The sequence below is a fragment of the Scyliorhinus torazame genome, chromosome 12 (assembly GCF_047496885.1).
Source record: "Scyliorhinus torazame isolate Kashiwa2021f chromosome 12, sScyTor2.1, whole genome shotgun sequence".
NCBI classification, from domain to species: Eukaryota; Metazoa; Chordata; class Chondrichthyes; order Carcharhiniformes; family Scyliorhinidae; genus Scyliorhinus; species Scyliorhinus torazame.
This window is the reverse complement of record NC_092718.1, coordinates 211,465,748-211,488,080: the sequence shown is the minus strand read 5'-3', so window position 1 is coordinate 211,488,080 and position 22,333 is coordinate 211,465,748. Positions and strand designations below refer to the sequence as shown.

At 48.9% G+C, this 22,333-nt stretch overlaps 1 protein-coding gene across 1 annotated transcript in view; it reads right to left on the bottom strand.

Moving 5' to 3' along the window:
• Positions 1-238: 238 nt before the first annotated feature.
• LOC140386949 (heparin cofactor 2-like) overlaps positions 239-22,333 on the bottom strand; it is a 40,946-nt gene continuing 18,851 nt past the window's right edge. The window contains exons 3-4 of the mRNA XM_072469870.1: positions 7,227-7,374; positions 239-5,457 (exon numbers count right to left, since the gene is read on the bottom strand). Coding sequence (XP_072325971.1) covers positions 5,266-5,457; positions 7,227-7,374 — 340 coding nt within the window. The 3' untranslated portion in view covers positions 239-5,265. The remainder of the gene's footprint in view (positions 5,458-7,226; positions 7,375-22,333) is intronic.

Here is a 22,333-nt window from a genome sequence, read left to right as displayed (position 1 = left end):
TACACTTTGCTTGGTGATCCAGATTGCTAAAACTTGAGGGATGGAAATGGACCACAGGCTGTGTCTCGCAAACCCCCGCGCAAAAAAGAAGCATCATTTTTTTAAGTTAAAAGTTTACCATTAAGGTTTTACAATGCACGGTTTGTAAAGATGTACCACAATTACTCAGGATTTGAGGTTTACGGTCAAAATATAATCTGTTGAGTCAAAACAGCAAGTCCACATAAGCAGGCTAGAATTTCTCTTTATCAGATTTATTGATCAGATTAAATGCAAGTTGACAAAGAAATGGATTGAATTGATTTAATTTAAACAGAGCCATTGATCCTTATCGCAGAATCTTCAGAACTGAAGTCCAAGGCGTTCAGTGCCTCTTTGTACAACAAATTCCAAGCTGGCAGATTCATCATTGCGACTTCTTTAAAATTTTAAAACTTATACAAAACATACATGAAAGTAAGTTCAAAATAGATATTTAACAAGCAACAAATACAGCAGCACAAACAAGGGAGTAAGGTGAGCCATTATGGTCCTTGTCTAATAAAACCAGTATCCCAAATCTACCTAAGACACCAACTCGAATAGATACGTTGGCCAAGCAACATGACATTTTTTAACCTCTGCTGTAGTTCATACATTTTTCAAATGTACTTTTAATTCAAGCAGTACTCGTCTGGAAAGCTTTTATGGTCATGGCTGCAGGGTACAGGCGGTGTGGGTGATGCCAGTCTCTCCCGGAAAGAAATATTGGGCGCGATTTAACGGCCGCGTTGCGCCCAGCGTGTTCCGGGCACACCTGTTAAATCGTGGGGGAGGGGCCAAAATCGGGATCCACGTCGGGCGCGAATCGGTCGTCGACCTAATCGGGCCACTCTCACTGGCGGGTTCCGGACCCTGCCCTGACGTGGCGAGACACCAATTGAGACCATTTAAGAGCAATCTCCATCTCATTAGCGAGATGGTAGCATAATCTAATGGCCTCCCGGGAATTAACCAGCTCCCCAGTGTGAGGTTGCACCGGCGCCGTTTGGCACTCCTATTTAATAACGGGAGGCTAGTGCGATGGCGGCTGAGGGGATCGGAGGAGGCGAGTAATCATTTCCATGCTCCGGCATGCAACCAGGGGACACAGGCACTGCTGCCCCGGTGCTCGGGCAGGGGGAGAGGCGAGACCCTCAGTGGGGATGGGCCTGGGCGGGGTGCTGGCCATTGTGGGTCGATTGTCGCCCCTCGCTGGGGGAGGGAGGGGGGGCCAGGGGGGATTGCCATCTACGGGGCCTACGGGCCTTCCTCCAATATTGTGTATACCCATAACCGTGGCAACTACAGCTGCTGCTTGTCTGACCTACTGAACACTTCCAAGACAGAGCCCTGTTCGCGGTCATATACTGACTGCCTCTGGCTGCACATTTGAAGGCTACTGCTAATGAGGAATTGGCATTGTTAGTTGTATGACCACTTCACAGCTCTCAAGTACAATCTCGTGCCGTGTCTCAGCCAAGTGTTATTGCCTTGCATTCCAATCAAGCTGTGAGGCCTGGACACTTTACCTGAACACTGGAGGCGTCAGCAGCCAACAAACACTAGATCTGGGCTTCAGCACTGGGGATATCCCCATGACCAGAGGGTGATTGTGTGGATCAGTGCAGGGCACCTGAGTATGGTCTCCCTAATGTTCCTGGCAGGTGTCTGCGGTCTAGAGGCTGCTGTTGTTGCCGGGGATAAATGCGCAGAGCAGGGTCGTGCGGTACAACTGGCTAGGTGGATGGCACTCTGAGAGAAGACAGGGCAAGTAAGGATGGGGGAGGCTTGGGGGATATGAGGGTCCCGGGGGGGGGAAGTCCAAACTGATTGTCTCCTCCAATTCCTTACAGCAACCAGGATGGATGGAGTTCTCGATCACACAGCGGCAGCCCTCGCGGTTCGAGTGGCAGCCCAGGCCCCCAGATGCCGGAGAAGGTGGCAGCAGCATCGACGCAGGCTGGAGGTGGCACCCGATGTGCAGGGAGCTGCCGAACATCCCGCAGCCCTGGCCGCCCATCAGGCTGAGGGGAAATCCAGAGGGGGACGGCAGTGCCAGCCCAAGGTGTACAGGTGTCGTTGGTCATTCGAGGAGGTGACAGGCAGCATGTGCCGCAGGGAACTCCGTCTCATCAAAGAGACAGTGCGGCACCTGTGACATGTCCTCGCAGACCTGGCACCGTATGGAGGAGGAGGACATCCGCTGCCGGTGGCCGTGAAGGTCGCTGCAGCCCTGAACATTTATGCAACGGGTTTATTCCAGGGCTCGAGCGGGGACTTGTGTACCAGTTCCCAAGCCATAGCTCACAAGTGCATCTGTGAAGTCACGGATGCCCTGGATGTCCGGCCAGCTGACGACAGTAACCTTGAGCTGGACCAAGTCCATCAAGGTGCCCGGCAACAGAATTCTCTGCTATCATAAGGCTGCCCCAGATCTAGGGTAATAGATGGCACGCCTGTCACGTTGGGCGCACCAGGGCATCAGGGAGTGCCCTTCATTAATAGGAATGGGCTCCAATCCCAGATAGTTTAACTTGTGTACCACCTCCGGATCATGCATGTGTGTGCATGCTTCCCAGGGAGTGAGTTCAGAGGGAACGTTTATGAACAGCTCCTCCTTGTTACCGGGGAGACGGGCGTGGTTACAGCTGGCGGGTCAGCCAGTTCGGCCGTGAAGCTCCTGGGAAGTCGGGCCTGACATGATACGTAGAACTTTTCCCATTAAATTACGCCTATTGTCTTTATAAGTCCGGATGACTATCAGGCGGCACGGTCGTACAGTGGTCGGCACTGCTGCCTCACAGTGCCAGAGACCAGGCTTCAAATCCGGCCTTGGGTGTCGGATGGTCTGTATGGAGTTCGCACGTTCGCCCCGTGTCTGCGTGGGTTTCCTCCCATAGTCCAAAGATGTATAGGTTTGGTGGATTGGCCATGATAAACTGTCCCCTCATGTCCAAAGATGTGGAGGTTAGGTTCTGGGATCATTGGGACAAGGTGGGGTGGGCAGGGGAGTGGGCCTAGGTCGGGTGCTCTTTCGAGGGATCGGTGCAGACTCGATGGGCCGAATGGCCTCCTTCTGCACTGTAAGGATTCTATGATTCTATGTGGATGATGCAGACCTCATCGCTCTGGCTGCCCTGAACAGGTGGCTTGAGCCAAGTGACATGCCAGGCTTTTTCAGAGGACACTTGGTGTGGAATGGTAGAAACCAGATACGCAGGGAAGGATATTAGTGAACTCGTTGGGCTTTTGGCCCTTAATAACTTTCACAATTCTCTTCCTAGTGCTGGCCCACAAATCAGATTTATTCGGCGGGATTCCCCGACCCTGAGCTGGAGGCGCGAATCCTGCCCCTATGGCGGCTGCCCTATTCTCCGGTGCCGTTTTTCAGGGGCCGGCGGGATTACTGCCGCGCCGGTCGGGGGCCGTTGACAGCGGCCCCTCCGGCGAATCTCTGGGCCCCGGTGGGCCGGCGGCCGGCAAGTTTTGCCCAGTCCCGCCGGCATGAATTACTCACCTCAGGGGGACGCCCTGGGTGGGGGGGGGGGGGTTTGGGGGGATCTGACCCCGGGGGGAGGACCCATGGTGGCCTGGCCCACGATCGGGGCCTACCGATCTGTGGGCGGGCTGGTTCCGTGGGGGACTTCTTTCCTCCACGCCGGGCCCCTTTGGGCTCCGTCGTATTGCCCGGGGGCTGGCGGGGAGAAGGGAACCCCCGTGTATGGGTGGAAATACGCCGGCCGTTCTGCGCATGCGCGGAAATACGCCAGCCGTTCCGCGCATGCTCGAACTCGCGCCGGCCCTTTGGCGCCGGCTAGAGCTGCGGGAACCACTCCAGCGTCAACCTGGGCCCCGAAAAAGTGGAGAATTCCTCACTTTCGGGGGCCGTTGACGCCGGAATGGTTGCCGCCGGTTTTCACGCCGCCGTGGGGACACAGCCCCATTATTGCAGAATCCCGCCCATTGACTTCAATTCAATTTCATCATTAGTCTTTTTAGGATCTGATTTTATCACCTTTGAGTTGCCAGTCCAGTAACCTAACGGCGACACAACAGCATCCACAACAGAAAGTCCACAGATAAAACCGCTGTATCAACAACTCTTTGTAAAGAGCACAATGTAGACGGAATATACTTCAATACCCTGTCCAAAACAAAGTTGTTTTCCAGTTTAACAGTTGTTCCATTACTCCAAAGATATTTGATAAAATGTGATTCTCAACCCTTGGTTGGATGACTGTTTCCAGCTCATTCAGTTTGTCACCCGGGGGATGTTCTTAATCTGTGAGCATCAACAAGCTGCTTAGTCATGGAGGGGATCGTAGGTAAGCTTGATCCTTTCCTCGCCTGCCATCACCATGCACACCGGTCGGCAGGGTAACAATAAGAAGCAGGGACCCTGATCATTTATTTCTGCCTCCCGAGCTAAGGAGTGCTGAGGCGAATTGTAGCATTATGACTGCTTCATAGCTGAGGTCGGGTAACGTGTGATGGACTGACTGAATAGCGATATGGACAATAGCAGACCGGGAAAAGATTATCTGGTCCATCCCTAAGAAGACCATGTAAAAAGGCGGAACAGGAGTAGGCCATTCAGCCCATTGAGCCGAGTGTTTTCCGGCGGCAGGCCATTTGCCGGCGGTGGGTTTCTCTGGTCCCGCCGCTGTCAATGGAAATTCCCATTGAAGCCACCCCACGCCGCCGGGAAACCCGCGGGAGGTGCCGCACTGCCGGCGGAACCGGAGAATCCCGCCGCCAGCGGGCGGCCAGAGATTTCCAGCTCTTGGGTGTCCCAATCACTCCAACCGAAACCATGTCGTCTCTTGAGAGAGGCATGGAGCCGGAAAAAATACTCTGCAAACTGAAGGGGAAACGCCTGAATTGTATTTGAAAATGTTCAAATGCAGGTGCAATGCATTTAGGGGCGCTGGCAAGCTGATTAACCACCAGCATTGTCCAGAAGTGCTTCACGACAGGATCAATTTCCCCTCATTCGGAGTTTCTAATCTCAGCACTGTGCTGTAAAAGGAAATGGCCAGGTAATAATTGGAAATGTATAAGCTTCAGCTTATTATAAACTCCAGAATTCTGTTCTGATGTAATGCGGACATTTAGAATGGACAGGGTAAAGTGAATAATCAAGCTGTGTGGTGGCTAGTTTGGGGAATTCTCTAGGCTCCATAGGTAACATCGTGTATCTTTACGTCTGCTGGAATTTACATGATCATGTTCACTGCCTCCCCGTTATTGGTTCAAGGGGTTCATCACTCGCCCCATGAAAAGCAGCGACTGGGTGTGGTGCTCAAAGATGAGGAACAGGAATGGGTGATCGGCCATAAACTTGGCCTGTGAGGAAAGGGGCATGAACCCGGAAAGAGAGACGGCAGCAACTTCACTGCCTTCCTCGTCCACCTTCAGTGCAACGTGCTGCTTCAGCTGTGGGGGGGAGAAGGAGAAAGCCTATGAATACATCATGTGAACAGTGATAAAGTCAGTAAATATTCACAAGTCACTGGATGCAAACCACTAACTAATAAGGATCAGAACCTTATGGATCAGGAAGGTCCCACATTTTTTTGAATGAGCTCTTCTGTTCTCAGTTGGGATAGTGGAAGGAGAAAGGCCTGGCCTTGGAAGGAGAAAGATTAACGAGGCTCATCTGAGTCATCATAGAATTATACAACACAAGAGGCCATTCGGCCCATCCCAGCTCTCTGAAAAAGCTACCAACTAGTCCCACTCACCTGTTCTTTCCCCATTACCCTGCAGCCCCCCCGCAAGCAGTTTAACTTTTAGTCTGCCAAGAGCTTTAAGATGAGCAGGAGCTTTTGCCAAAGGCTGTCAGGTTAAACAGTAGCCTGACACAGACCGAAAGATCTGCAGGCTGTTTCCTGAAAGGGATTCTTTCTATCTTCAAGCAATCTTTCCAAGCAAGGTCTATACAAGTGTACAACAAATAAAGTCAAAGTGCCAACTTTATTTATAAGTGGCTTTTGACCTGTGATGGATTTTGCTTGATTGGAGATAGAGGTGGCATCAGTTAGAAGTTAAAGTGTTTCCTTTTATTGTTAGGAATTGTTCAACTGTTAGTTGCAGGCTATTTTCTATGATTTAAAAAAAAAATTTAGAGTAGCCAATTATTTTTCTTTTCAAATTAAGGGGCAATTTAGCATGGCCAATTCACCTACCCTGCACATCTTTAGGTTGTAGGGGTGAAAACCACACAGACACAGGGGGAATGTGCAAACTCCACACAGCCAGTGACCCAGGGCTCGAACCCAGGTCCTCAGCGCCGCAGTCCTAGTGTTAACCACTGCGCCACATGCCGCCCCGACTATTTTCTCTGATGTTAATGTGTTTAATCCTGTTTTAACAATGCAGTCTTTTTTAATATAAAAGATACCAATTGGTCAATGGAATCACTTGTGGAATGCTGTATCCTTTCTTCAGTTTTACAAATTAAAAATCGAAGTGATTGGGCTTCTTGTCTGGCATCTTAACGAATGTTGGAGTTTGGTCCCGGATTGTAACAGCCTGGAAACATATATAAGCCAGGCCAGATACGAATGCTAGGTTTCCTTCTCTAAACAGCATCAGTGAACCAGATGGGTTTTTGCAATAAACCAGTAGTTTCATGGCTATACTGATGTTAGCTTTTTTATTTATGATATACTTAATTAATTGGGCTACACGTTGGCACAGTGGTTAGCACTGCTGCCTCAGCACCAGGGACCCGGGTTCAATTACAACCTCGGGTCACTGCCGGTGTGGAGTTTGCACATTCTCCCCGTGTCTGCGTGGGTTTCCTCCAGGTTTGCTCCGGTTTCCTCGCACAGTCCAAAGATGTGCAGGGTAGGTGGATTGGCCATGCTCAGTTGCCCATAAGTTTTCAAAGGTTAGGTGGGGTTACGGGAATAGGGCGGGGGATTGGACCTAGATAGGATGCTCTTTTGGATGGTCAGTTCAGACTCGATGGGCCGAATGGCCTCCTTCTGCACAGTAGGGGTTCTGTGATTCTCTGAATTGAATTTGAATTCTCCAGTTGCTATGGTGGGATATGAACTCATGTGCCTGGATCATTTGTTCACTATCTTAATGACTCCGCCACAGTGCTTCATACCTGAGTTAACTAATCACTCCCTCTACCTGGTGGAAGTTTCAGAGTTGGTCCGAGCATGTGACAAAGGCACAACTGAAATACTCACCGAACTGACGTACAGCTTTCTTTCTTCACAAATACCGGACAAATCTGCTTGATTGTGGAAGAGATCTGTCACGCCCAGATCTTCAAATGTTTCAATTAAGTCATAGTCGCCATGTAGAGTGAACTTTGGAATATAGACCTCTCTTGTCCTGTGGAAGAGTTATAAATCACTGAGACATCAAACAGTCAACTGGAATTCATGCTTTTAGTTAAAATATTTCACTTAAAGAGAAAGGTCTGGCATAAGTTTTCCATTTGTCTCTGGACCCTCAGACATTCCACCTTGATTCATAAAATCATAGAATTTACAGTGCAGAAGGAGGCCATTCAGCCCATCGAGTCTGCACCGGCTCTTGGAAAGAGCACCCTACCCAAGCCCACACCATCCCCATAACCCAGTAACCTCACCCAATACTAAGGGCAATTTTGGACACTGAAGGCAATTTAGCATGGCCAATCCACTTAACCTGCACATCTTTGGACTGTTGGGCCCCCCGGTGATTCTCGGCCCAGGACGGGCCGAACGGCCGTGTCAGAAAACCCGAGTCCCGCCGGCGCCGTTCACGCCTGCTCTCAGCTGGCGGGAACTCGGCGTGGAAGGGTTGGGGAGTGGCCTGTAGGGGGGGGGGAAGGGGGGTCCGACCCTGGGATGGGGCCCACCGATCGGCGGGCCGGCCTCTCTGGCTGGGGGCCTCCTTTCTTCCGCGCCGGCCCCTGCAGCCCTGCTCCCTGTTGCGTTGGGGCCGGCGCATTGAAGGGAGACACCACGCATGCGCGCGTTGGCGCCGGTGGCACTGCACATGCGCGGGTTGGCACTGGCCCCACTGCGCATGCGCGGACCCCACGGCGCTCAGTTCACGCCAGGATCAGCAGCTGGAGCAGCGTGAACCGCTCCAGTGCCGTGCTGGCCCCCTGTAGAGGCCAGAATTGCTGACCCTGAAGCCGCGTTGACACCGTTGAGAAACGCGACGGCGTCAACACTTAGCCTCAGGATCAGAGAATTCCGCCCAGGCTTTTTTATTGTAATGATGGGTGGAATTTAGGAAGGCTCTCTCTCTCATTTCAATTTATCTGGGAGTTGGCTGAGAGAGGTATTTGGTTGCAATTAGGAATCTGGTGCAGTTTGCAGCTTATTGAGAAATGTTAGTCAAAACAAGTAACATACTGTAAGCAGAGTAAAACACGAACTTCATCATTGATCATTGGAAGGTGGTTGAGGCTTCATCTCAGTTGGAATTATTTTGTGAGGCTGGAAGATTGCCTAGTTTGAAGCTGGTGGGAGAATCTACAGTGGGCCTCACAGTGTCTTATTGCAAATGAAAATAGCCAGCAGAGTAGCTTGGAAGAATGGGAAAAGTAACCAGGACGAGGGTCTCAGGCATACTTATAAAGAAGGAAATAACTTTAAGAATTTCATGTCTTCTTTGGGAAGTAAGAAGTAAATATGAGTGCATAATAACATATATAGTCATAACGAAAGAGAAAATGCTGGAAAATCTCAGCAGGTCTGGCAGCATCTGTAGGGAGAGGAAGGAGCTAACATTCCGTTTGTGAAAAGTCGAAACGTTAGCTCTTTTCTCTCCCTACAGATGCTGCCAGACCTGCTGAGAATTTCTCTTTCGTTTCAGATTTCAGCATCTGCAGCAATTTGCTTTTATATATAGTTATAAGCCATGTGGTTAAGTTAATAATGCTTTGTTTAAACCTTTTATATTGGGGCAGCACGGTGGCGCAGTGGCTAGCCCTGCTGCCTCACAGCGCTGAGGACCCGGGTTCGATCGCGGCCCTGGGTCACTGTCCATGTGGAGTTTGCACATTCTCCCTGTGTGTGCGTGGGTTTCCTCCGGGTGCTCCGGTTTCCTCCCACAGTCCAAAGATGTGCAGGTTAGGTGGATTGGCCATGATAAATTGCCCTTAGTGCCCAAAATTGCCCTTAGTGTTGGGTGGGGTTACTGGGTTATGGGGATGGGGTGGAGGTGTTGACCTTGGGTGGGGTGCTCTTTCCAAGAGCCAGTGCAGACTCGATGGGCCGAATGGCCTCCTTCTGCACTGTAAGTTCTATGATAAATTGCTCCTTAATTGGGAAAAAAAGATTTCTAAAAGAGAAAAAACCTTATATACACAATAACATTTGTTGTGGTTTTTTAGAAAAGTGAAATCTTGTGGCATACTTCCAGTAGTTAAAACAAAGCATTTGGATACCTTTTTAAATATTAATGGTCCCTAACCAGATCATGGTGTATAATGTCTTTCCTTTTCCTTAATCTAAATTTAGAGTACCCAATTCATTTTTCCCAATTGAGGGGCAATTTAGCGTGGCCAATTCACCTACCCTGTGTATCTTTTGGGCTGTGGGGGGCGAAACCCACACAAACACGGGGAGAAAGTGCAAACTCCACACGGACAGTGACCCAGAGCCGTTATCGAACCTGGGAACTCGTGCCGTGAGGCAGCAGTGCTAACCATTGTGCCACCGTGTTGCCCCTAACAATCTATCACAGAGGCACTGGTAAGATCTGCAAGAAGGTTAACTAACTGGTGTCTCAGCCAGGGATTGTTAATAATATGCGAAGTCTATTGCTAGGACCCACTGGTGAAGAACATTGTTTAAGTGAGGACTAATAGTATTTATAAAAAGGGACTGACTGCTGGACTGTGTCAGCAGCCCCGGAAATGACATTTTTATTTAATTAGATAAATGTTGTCTTTTGTTACCGTGCCCCTTTAAAGGGCTGACACTTTGTTAATTTGCTTATTTTGGGGTTTAAAATAATATAAAGAGATTGCTGGGACACTAGGATGGCAGGAAGGAAGCAGATATGCATAATTACTACATTCAGTGAATAAACACTTATCGATAAAATAAGTAGTGTCTGGTTTAATACTTCATACTAATGGGGTGAGCAGGTTAGACAGGGGCACCTAATGGTAAGCATTATTAAAAATCCTTGCGCAAGTTATACATTGTATGTTAATGTCTCACAATCAATGCGTGCCCACTAGGTTGGTGTGGTGTGCTTTCTGCTTTTGTGTAGTGGTTTGCTTCTTATGTGTAAGTGTTCAAGTGTGTAAGTCTCTCCCAGTCAGTGTACAGCCTCTCCATCAGCAAGTCCTCATCTGTGTCTCCTTGTGGTGAGCACAGCAAGAAGTCCCACAACACCAGGTTAAAGTCCAACAGGTTTGCTTTGAATCACCAGCCCTTGGAGCACAGCTCCTTCCTCAGGTGAATGAAGAGGTGGGTTCCAGAAACATATACATAGACAAAGTAAATGATGCAAGACGATACTTTGAATGTGAGTCTGAGCTGGGATTAAGTCTCAACCTGGTGTTGTGGGACTTTTTGCTGTTCCCGCCCTAGTCCATCGCCGGCATCTCCACATCCTTGTGTTGATACACAGGAACTGGATCCCTCGCAGCCCCAGACTAAAGCTTCAGAAGAACTCCGAGAAAGTTTGACCCTCGCCCCCCGACCTGCAGTGTGCAGGTTCACCAGCATGTGGACATGCCCGAGCACTCATGAACCAAACTCTCAGCCGTGGCCGAATAGCTCCACTGTCTGGTGGAAAGTTAAAGGCTAAGGCAGCAAACTCTGTAGTGGAGCCCAATGGCGGACTGATGGCTTAATATGCCATCTGTCCGGCACCTCCTGCAACTAAACCGGAGCCAAAAGTGTAGTTTTGCATTCCTTGGGACTCAGCCGGAGAGGTCGAGAGGTGGACCTTGATGCTTGAGCAGCCCAGGGTCTCCATAAAAGTTTCCCAGGCTTGCACCCTGGAAAAGACATACCAGTTTTGCTGCAGATTGTTAACACAACATGGCAGATCGACTTAACAGAGAGTTGACCAGCACTTTGCAAACTTTTGTTTTATGAAACAGAAGGCTGTCACTGTTGATGTCTCCATATATTGTGGGCAAAATTCTCCGCCACCCGCTGCTGGTAGCAGGGTTCCCATTTCCAATGCCTCGGTCCCCCCGCTGGTAGCGGGATTGAGGTTTGTGCCCACCCACCAGCGGCCGGGCACCATATTCTCCAGGCCCTCGTGATTCTCTGGTCCTCTGCTCCAGGAATCGTGTGGGCGAGATCACTGCTGGTCCTGACAGGCATGGCCCTGATGTGGTGGATCTTGCCATGGGCCAAGGGAGTAACTCCTTAAGGGAGCTGCCCCCAGAGTCCATCCGGTGGCCACGCTGCCCCTACAATGCAAGACCTGCTCACCCCAACCCCATCAAACCACTGACCAACGTCTCCTCTCCAGAGATCCCCTAAATAAAGAGATCCCCCCTGGAGACAACCCACAGGGACCCCGTAAATAGGGGACCTCTTAAATTGGGAGACCCCCTAAATAGGCAGATCCCGCCCTCGGAGACCCCCGCAAATAGGGAGATGCCCTTCCAGGACACCCACTAAATAGGGAGACCCCTCCACCCCCCATCGAGACCCCCTAAATAGGGAGTCCCTCCCACAGAGATCTCCTAAATAGGGAGACCCCCCACAGACCCCCAGAAAAGAGCCCCTGTCAGGAAGCCCCCCAAAAAAGAGAAATTCGCCAGGAAACCCACTAGAAAACAGAAACGTGACTGGAAGCTGGAGAGCAGGCCAGACAGAGGCAGTGAAAAGAATTACTATTGCAACACTCACCAGAGCAAACTGCTGGCTCAGACACAGGAAGCACCTCAAGTCAATTCCTGGAAAGGGCAAGCTGTGACCTGTGTTTAAACCCCTCAGATCCTTGAGCTGCAAACCATTCATTCATTTCCCTCACTGTGCTGTGTCCACACACACAGCTGTGAGCCTTGCTTCTTTCATCTTCCTTCATGGTTGAGTAACTCTGAGGTGCTCTAACCAAAATGTTTACAAACCTCAACCACTTCGAAGAGAGTCAAGTGCTGTCAATTTCCAGCTGAGCACTTCAAAATCACTCAAATGTGAAGGGACATGATTGCAATGCGCTTAACTCGGGGGAAAATCTGGGGATGGGGGTTGATTTGCGCTGCGGGGGGGGGGGGGCGGGGGAAGATGGGATGATTTGGGATGTGGGGGGCGGCTTGGGGGATTGATGTGCGGTGCGAGGAGAGTTGGGGGGCTGATTTGCGATGGGGTGGGTGGGTGGTGGCCAGTCGTGGGACCTCGCTACTGGGCGGTCCAATAGCGGGAATCCGTTGTAATCCGTACCATGCATAAATCTGCATGGCGAAGGATAGTGAATTGCTTCCTGATGGGAGGACAAATCAGTAGAAATTCAGTAGAACATAGTCTCCCAAACGGAGAATGTTACCCGAATATTTAAAGCTCGAGGACCTGAGCGGTGGGCACGGAATAATCCAAATACGGTATTTTCAATTGTGCCACTTAATTAAATGTATCTTTTTTAAAATGTGTTCTTGGGACGTGGTTGATAAGGCGGGCGTTTATTGCAAATACCTGGTTACCCTGGGAGGATGATAGTGGCCTTTCGCCAAGAATCGCTGCAGACCTTGTAGTGATGGTGCTCCCGCGATAATGCTGGGGAAATGCAAGGTGTTGACCTCGTCACGATGAAGGTCAGAGATACATGTCCAAGTTAGTACGCAGTGTGACCTGCACAGGGCTGACCCTCTCTTACATCTCCATCATCAAAACATCCACATCACAGCTACTCTCTTCCTCGGTTTGAACGTGAAAGTGAGGTACCATTGAAGCAACCTTGGTAAGGTGCTGTTGTGCACCCTGTCATGTTGGGTGTTCCGATACACAAACAAACCAACACGGTTGTAGATGGTACAACTCTGTTTTATTATTCTGTACAATAATAACTATTAACTTCTGGCTGTGGTTCATACTTCACCAGCTAACCTGTGGACCCAGCCCTAGCACTATCTTAGTGAGGCACTCAGCACATGGTGTATGTCTGAGTGGCACGCTGTGAGCTGTGCTCTGAGCTATCTCCTGGTAGAATGAGTGGGAACGGTGGTGTTCCCTGTTTTATAGTGCGTGTGCTCTCACTGGTGATTGGCTGTGATGTTGTGTGTGTGTTGGTTGGTCCATCTACCTGTCCATCAGTGTGTGTGTGTGATTGCACCATTATATGTTAATATGGATATCATGAGACACGCTGTACACACTGCAGCCGCTGCACGCTTGTGCAGCTAGTAACAGCGTGCCTATCACGTGAAGTGCTCTATAACTTTATAACTTTACAGACTTTTAATAACTAAAGCTCAACATGTCAACCAATCCAAAAACCATTGCTTCGCGCTGTAATGTTCTATGTTCATGTCTCAATCCTTTGATGTCAGTAGTACATCTGAATTCACGAATCTTGTCCAATTTTCAGTGGAGGTCGGACATGTCCAATAAATAAATCTGAGTCTTATACACTGCAGGATAAATTAAAAGCCACGAGGTTCAAAAATGCTATTTCCGGACTTCTAACGCTACATTTTTGTATTTTCCTTTACAGTATCTAATTTTAATGAGCTGGTGTCTACATTTCAGTTTCTTGACAGAGACTAGTTGGTGAGTAATCCAGTCTTTGATCTTGTATCAGACAATTTCATGAACCAGGCAGCAGAATTCAGCTATAAATAAAATAAAAAGGAAGACTGGCATTTTCATAGCATCGTAACCATGCCTCTCAAAAATATCTTAAAAGTGTTTCACATCATGAGTTACTCTGACGTGTTGTCACCGTTATGTAGGCAAACTCATCCCTGGACGAATCTATAAGCCTTCGGTGACTCCTCTACTGGGAAGCAATTATGTCTTGCTTATAACAATTCCATATGCTTTTCCATATGGCTGCAGAATAAGATAACAACGCGGAAGGATTGCTGCACCAATATTGTATTGGGAAAATGCACATTCGCTATCTTGCTGTTTGCATTCCCTGAGAACGCTGCATGTTCTGTCAACACTCACCCCATAAACCAATTTCCCAGTGAACGTGAACATCCATCAAAGGTTCATAAACCTGGAACCAAAGAGAGAATGCTGGAAAATCTCAGCAGGTCTGGCAGCACCTCTAGTAGGGAGAGAAAAGAGCTAACGTTTCGAGTCCAGGTGACAAAGCTTTGACAAAGGGTCACCAGGGCTCGAAACGTTAGCTCTTTTCTCTCCTGACAGATATTGCCAGACCTGCTGAGGTTTTCCAGCATTCTCTCTTTGGTTTCAGATTCCAGCATCCGCAGTAATTTGCTTTTATTCACAAACGTGGAGCTTGGGGCTACCTTCTTGCTGGGGATCAAGGGAACCAGCCCAGTTCTGAACAATAAGCTCCGCAGCCTTATAGAGGGTGCTGAGGGGTTTTACCAGGGTGGCATTCGGAGTGCGGGAGTTCAGTTACACAGACTAGAGAAGCTGGAGTTGGACTCCTCAAGAGCAGAGAAGGTTATGGGGAGGTTCATCAGAGGTATTCATCGAGTGATTAAGGATAAACTGCTTACGGTGGCAGTTGCGTCAGTAACCTGAAGGCAAGATCTAGAGATAATTTAAAAAATATATAAATTTAGAATACCCGATTCATTTTTTCCAATTAAGGGGCAAATTAGCATGGCCAATCCACCTATCCTGTACATCTTTGGTTTGTGGGAGTGAAACCCACGCAGACACGGGGAGAATGTGCAAACTCCACACGGACAGTGACCCAGAGCCGGGATCGAACCTGGGACCTCGGCGCCGTGAGGCAGCAGGGCTAACCCACTGCGCCACCGTGCTGCGCTTCAGAGATAATTGGGGCTGGTTTAGCACAGGGCTAAACAGCTGGCTTTCAAAGCAGACCAGCAGCACGGTTCAATTCCCGTACCAGCCTCCCCGAACAGGCGCCGGAATGTGGCGACCAGGGGCTTTTCACAGTAACTTCATTTGAAGCCTACTTGTGACAATAAGCGATTTTCATTTCATTTCATTTCATAATTGGCAAAAGAACCGGAGGAGAATGAGGAGAGGGTGTTTTTTTTTCAAAGGCAGTGACTTGTGAGAATGCACTGCCTAAAAGCTGATTGTATGGCCGGAATTCTCCGGTCGTCGGGATTCTCTTTTCCCGCTGGCAGCGCACCCCCGCCAACGGGTTTCGCGGCGGCATCGAGTGGTTTCAATGGAAAATCCCATTGATAAGCGGCGGGAGGATAGAATCTTGCCGCCAGTGAACGGCGCGCGGCCGAGAAACACGGGGCTAGGGGGCCATAGAATCCTACCCCACAACGTTCCAAGAGAACTTGTTAAACATTAGAAGGGGAATCATGTGCAGGGCTATGGGGAAAGAGCCAACATAGCCACACTGGGCTAAATAGCCTCCTCTTGCCGCATCGTCCTTCGATTCTATGATAGGACGGAGAGTGCCCGAAGTTTGCGAAGAGTCGGTCAGAGTTCTGACATTCCGAACATTCGCAGTGATTCCTAATTCACCGTGGTCTCCATATACCTCGTCACAACTAGCTGCAAGGGCACGGCAGCTAATATTGTCAGCTTTGAATCCCTTTTTAATGACTATCATGTGAAAGCAGAGGCCCCCAGTGGAAAATGTTGGTATTCTGCTTTTTTTTTCCCCATATGGTGTTTAAAACAGGCTGGAATATTGAAAATGCAAGAAGTGTCTTCAAGTATCTACTTTATTGGGATAATTCTTTGCCTTGTTACTTTGGGAACGGTGACACTAACGTGGAGGTGTAATATGACCAGACCATTTAGATGAACCAGTTTCCTGCTGTGAAGTACACGTGTTAATAGCTTTCGCAATTCCCTCATGTTTTTGATATGTTAATGAATGCAGGCTTTCAGCCTTATTATCTGCGCTCTGCCAGGTCGGTGAGAACAACATTGTTTGATTCAGATGGTGTTAAAAGCGGCGATAGGTCGGAGCTTTGTGGATCGCTCTCAGCTGGTGTAAAGGTAGATTTGAGATTGGTTCGATCTACACACTGTTCCCAGGTTAATAAAAAAGGACACCTGGAGAACCTATTTACAAACCTTTTAATAATAATCTTTATTGTCACGAGTAGGGCTTACATTAACGCTGCAATGAAGTTACTGTGAAAACCCCCTCGTCGCCACATTCCGGCTACACGGAGGGAAAATTCAGAATGTCCAATTCACAAATAACAAGCACGTCTTTCGGGACTTTGTGGGAGGAAACCGGAGTGCCCGGAGGAAACCCACGCGGACACGGGGGAGAACGTGCAGACTCCGCAGGGACAGTGACCCAAGCCGGGAATCGAACCTGGGATCCGATCCTGGCGCTGTGAAGCAACAGTGCTAGCCACTGTGCGGCCGTGCAACCTGTGCTTATACTATGGAATGCTCAGCAAAACATGCACTTTGGTTTTCATTTATCTCACCCCGTAGAATGCTTTTAGCTCCTTGACTAACTCAAAGGGATGCTGTCATGTTTCAGGATATTCTGAAGAATCATCCTTAGAAAGGATTTGAAACATTTAGCAATATTGTATTGATCTTTAAAGCGAAAGTACATTCTCAAATTTGGAGACAAGAGCCCTGGTCAAATGCTGATTCATATGGTACTTGAAAGGTTTTTTAGTAGGCTCGTTGGGAATATCATAAACCTCACTGGACTTTGTGGGAGGAAACCGGAGCGCCCGGAGGAAACCCATGCAGACACGGGGGAGAACGTGCAGACTCCGCACGGACAGTGACCCAAGCCGGGAACTTGTGCTGGAAATTCCTCCCTTTCTGTGGGGAAAGACAAAAATGGAGTGAGAGGTTTTTTTGTAATGGGATGCTACACAATCATTGAAAAAAAGGCAGGGAATGATCCAGTGATATGAGGAATGTGCAGTGCATTATTTGTTTCATTTTGCGCAAACCAAGTTGCATAGATCAACGTAAATGAATGAGTAATGCTGAAAAAAGAGACATGCTGTCAAAGTTTTTCATCTTGCACTCATCAGGGCAAACCGACAAGAATACCAAGAGTAAAGGGAGCAACAAATTATACTGCACGAGAAGAGAGTGCCGATTGGCTGGCAGGTGGACTCTTGGTTGGTAGAGGCGTTCTCCATGGCAACGCCTCTGCCGGTGGTATTTTCAAAATGACAGGCGGGCCGTCGATTTCCATGTCAGTTCGCCTTCCATCGTTCTGGAGACTGGTGTGATGACATTGTATTGCTGACCCAACGTCATCACACCTTATTTAACGTTCGCGCAGGCGCTGGTCCGTCCGATATGCGGACGTAAAATCTAGTCCAACATTTCATTCACTCTCATTCGCAGGTAAAGAATAGCTGCTTGGAAGGGGTATCAACTCCCCACATGATTAAGTATCAAGGGCAGCACGGTGGCGCTAAATTGTCCCTTAATTGGAAAAAATGAATTGGGTATTCTAAATTTAAAAACAAAATGATTAAGTGTTAGATTGACTCAGTAATTCTACTCCAGCCACTGACGCAGTCAGTAAGGACACATTTCATTCCAGGATTAAGGGATAAAAGTGATTGCACAGGAGGGGGTGCAGAGGCAATTCACCAGCATGTTGCCTGGGATGGAACATTTAAGTTATGATGAGAGGACAGCACGTTGACCCAGTGGTTAACACTGCTGCCTACGGCGCTGAGGACCCAGTTCGATCCCAGCCCCGGGGCACTGTCCGTGTGGAGTTTGCACATTCTCCCCGTGTCTGCGTGGGTCTCGCCCCCACAACCCAAAGATGTGCAGGGTAGGTGGATTGGCCGCGCTAAATTGCCCCTTAATTGGAAAAAAAGAATTGGGCACTCTAAATTTATTTTACAAAAAGTTATGAAGAGAGGTTGGATAAGCTTGGGTTGCTTTCGCTGGAGCAGAGAAGACTGAGGGGCGACCTGATCGAGGTGGACAAGATTATGAGGGACGTGGACAGGGTGGATAGGGAGCAACTGTTCCCCTTAGTTGAAGAGTCAGTTATTGGGGGGGGGGGAAACGGGACGACACAAGTTCAAGGTGAGGGGCAGGAGGTTTAGGGGGGATTTGAGGAAAAACCTTTTTACCCAGAGGATGGTGACGGTCGGGAATACACTGCCTGGGAGGGGGGTAGAGGCGGGTTGCCTCATAACCTTTAAGAAGTACCTGGACGAGCACTTGGCACGTCACAACATTCAAGGCTATGGGCCAAGTGCTGGCAAGTGGGATTAGGTAGACAGGTCAGGTGATTTTCATGCGTCGGTGCAGACTCAATGGGCCGAAGGGCCGCTTCTGCCCTGAATTATTCTGTGATTCTGTGACTGGAGCACTCAATCTGGCCTAACACCTCAGCGCAGTACTGAGGGAGTGCAGCATACTGGTCGAAATGCATTCTTTCAGAGGAGACATTAAACTGACGCCCTGTCTGTGAGGAGTTCGCCCAGGGTGCACGTAAACATGTATCCCTCAGTCCACACCACAAAAAATAAACCATCCAATCATTTAATTTGCTGTCACTTGAAACTCATGTTTGCCGACAAAGCCACAGTGACGATCGGCCATTCGCTGTGAAGCACTTCGAGGCATCCTGAGGTCAAGAGAGGTGCTATATAAATGCAAGCTCGTTCTTTTTACTTCCACATCAGTTGCTGCCTTGGAGGAGGGGAGATTTTGGAAAGAAACACAGGACAACCTAGCGAGCCAACCGTAAGACTGATTTTAATAGCTTAAGTGTTTTTTCAAATAGTTCTGGGGAATGAGGTAAAGAATGAAATTGCCTGTAAACATAAGATGAATTATCTCTCTATTGCTCATCCTTCTTTATAAAAAATGTTTAATAAGATACCTGCTCCTAGCAGCTTGATGTTATCCTATTACGTTGAGTCCTACATCAGTATCCACACCATTTTAAAGTAGGTTGTAAATGTTAATTGGGTTTTAAATTTCAATTGACTACTCTAAATTTTAAATGTTAAAATTATAAATTTTTTATTGATTTCCCTACAGGGACCAGCGACAAACTACCTTGCTTACGAACAGTTAGCTTGTGTGGAAGTCATTTGTTCTTTCTGTCACTTTTCTCATGTCCTCTCCTGAAGGGGCGGCACGGTGGCGCAGTGGTTAGCACTGCTGCCTAGCACGCTGAGGACCAGGGTTCGATCCCGGCCCCGGGTCACTGTCCGTGTGGAGTTAGCACATTCTCCCCGTGCCTGCGTGGGTTTCACCCCCACAATCCAAAGACGTGCAGGTTAGGTGGATTGGCCACGCTAAATTGTCCCTTAATTGGAAAAAAACAATTGGTTACTCTAAATTTTTAAAAAAATGTTCTCTCCTGAAGGTGGTGCCTTGCTAGATATTCATCGTCGTGACAACTCAGAAACAGGACCCTTGTGTCAATCAGTCCATGTTGTTGTTTACCCACCATGGGAGCAAATAGTTCCAATCACATTTACCCACCCTGCTCCCACATCCTGTCAACCTCTTTCCCTTCCATTCACCTTTCCAAACTGATGCTTATGCTAAAATGGCTTCTGCCACAGTAACTTTGGAAGTGAATTCTGCAGCCTCGTGACTCTGCCAGTAAAGAAGACTGAGGTTGAGTTCCATAGTTTTGCTCATTCTACTCTTCTTGGGCTTCCCCTCGGGCTTGTCAGTTACTTGTTTGCACAATAAAAATGAGTCCTCCAACCAGCAGGTGGCGGTGCAGACACACCATGCAGTCTCTAGACCAAGGTCATGTGACCAGTGACTCCCATATCAGGGGAGACACCTCCGGCCACCTTCAGAAGAAGATTGAGAGGGTAATAAGGCAGACAGGAGAATGGTCAGTGCTAGGTGCAAGTTCCAGAGGAGTAGTTGGCAGACTCCATGATAACTGTATATCAAATTGCTATCTTACCATACGAGACTCAATAAAAGATTCTGGTTTGGACAAGCCAAAGTGTTTGGCGGAGTCCTTCGGAAGGTATAAAGGACCAAACACAACACTCAGGTGACTGGGGAGTCCAATGCAGTCTCTGTCACAGGTGGGGATGGGGAGAGAAGGTGGATGGAGAATGGGTGGGTGCGGTGGCCAGGTTGGTGGGGTGCCCAGGTTGCTATGCGTTCCTTTTGCTGTTGACCCTCGCCTACTTTCGGCGACGAAACTCAATTGCTCGTGCACAAGTGAGTGCTGACAGATTATTGAACCACAAGGCCCATCCAAGCAGAAGACACTCCTGAAACTCAGCCTATGACCGCACAAGTGTGAACTCCTTGTGCAGTCCACACACACTGAAAGAGAAGGGGATTTCTGGTTATTGGATAGGCACATGGAGCACACCAGAATGACAGGGAGTGGGGTAGCTTGATCTTGGTTTCGGACAAAGCTCGGCACAACATCGAGGGCCGAGGGGCCTGTTCTGTGCTGTACTGTTCTATGTTCTATGTTCTACCTCCTTCGACAAGGAACCTTGAGACCAACTGGAGCCATCCCTGACTGAATGGAGTGCAGTGTCTCAAAACTGGCAACCTTGGGACTGAGGCCTTTCCGGATCTTGCCAGATTTGGGGTTAGGCGGTTTTGGCCATGGGCGGTTCAGGCCAAGCTGGGTTGGGTGGGGTCAAGGGTCATTCAGAGCATGAGAATAGACCAGCATGCAAAGCAGCAAAGCTAATAACTAGCCCAGCACCACACCGTGCAATGCGTCACCTAGTCAACTTGTCCAGGTAAGTTATTTTCTTATTTTACTCAAAGTTGTTGCATGGCACATTCTTAAAATGCCCAGCTTTTGGATAACTCTAGCTTTTGGATGATCCGTGTTGAGCCACTGGACCTGAATGCTGTTGAGGTATACTGCAATCCAGGAACAGAGACGGCCATTCACTCCCTCAAGCCATGATCCACTATACAATTAGCGGAATTGAATTCTCAACTTTATGTAATTTATCCGCCATGACTGTAGCCCTTCAGACCCTTGAATCACAAATATCACTGAGACAGTTTTGAAATTTCACAATTAAACCCCAGCTTCAACGGCTTTTTTCGGGGGGGGGGGGGGAGGGATTCCAGATTGTGTGAAGTAGTGTTTCCTGACATCACCCCTGAATGCCTTGGATCTGATGTTATGGTTATGAACTCTCCCACCCGAGGAGATTGTTTCCCTCTGTCTACTTACTCTGTTCCATCCTTCAGTAACATTTAATGGCAACTGCTTCAACCGCAACTTTACGCGATGAATAAAAAGTTTGGTTCAGATACCATATAGAGTTCTGAAAAGAGATGGACAGAATTTAATACCTAGAGATGGATATTGCCGTCAGCAGAGGAGACGGGAAGCCCGAGGAAGGGGAAAATGCCAATGACTAAGGGCTAGATTTTCAGACAAATGACTACAATTGGCTGCAAAATGTTTCCAATTATGGGCATCAGATTTCTCAACTCCTGGTCTGCTGTTGGGCCACTATAACTTCCCAAACACGTCCTTCAACTCGATTTCCAGAACCACCCTTCTATCATTTTTTTCCTTGTGTTTCTCAGTAAGGCAAGCTCATTATGAATTGAAATTGTCACAAGTAGGCTTCAAATGAAGTTACTGTGGAAAGCCCCTAGTCGCCACTTTCCGGCGCCTGTTCGGGGAGGCTGTTACGGGAATCGAACCGTGCTGCTGGCCTGCCTTGGTCTGCTTTCAAAGCCAGCAATTTAGCCCTGTGCTAAACAGCCTGGTTGGGGGGGAGGGGGGTCCGAACCCCGGGGGGGGGGGCCTCCACTGTGGCCTAGCCCGCAATCGGGGCCTACCGATCAGCGGGCTGGCCTCTCGGGCTGGGGGCCTCTTTTGTTCCGCACCAGCCCCTGTAGCCCTACGCCATGTTGCGTCGGGGCCAGCGCAGAGAAGGGAGCCACTGCACATGTACCCATTGCCGCCGGTCCCACTGCGCATACACAGACCCGCGGCGCCCATCTAACGCCGGGGATCGTCAGCTGGAGCGGTCTGGGTCGATCCAGTGCCGTGCTGGCCCCCTGTAGGGGTCAAAATCGCTGCTCCTGAGGCCATGTTGACGCCGTCGAGAAACGCAACGGTGTTTACGATGGCGTCAACACTTAGCCTCAGGATCAGAGAATCCCACCCCATATTCTGCCCAGTAACAGGTAGTGATTGGATCCTGCCTGAGTGGGATGATTTCCAGAGACCTAAGGAAAGCAGAGCTGAGACCTGGACACTGGGGGAAATGGACCTTCTCTCTCTCTCTCCAGAAAGACTGTGA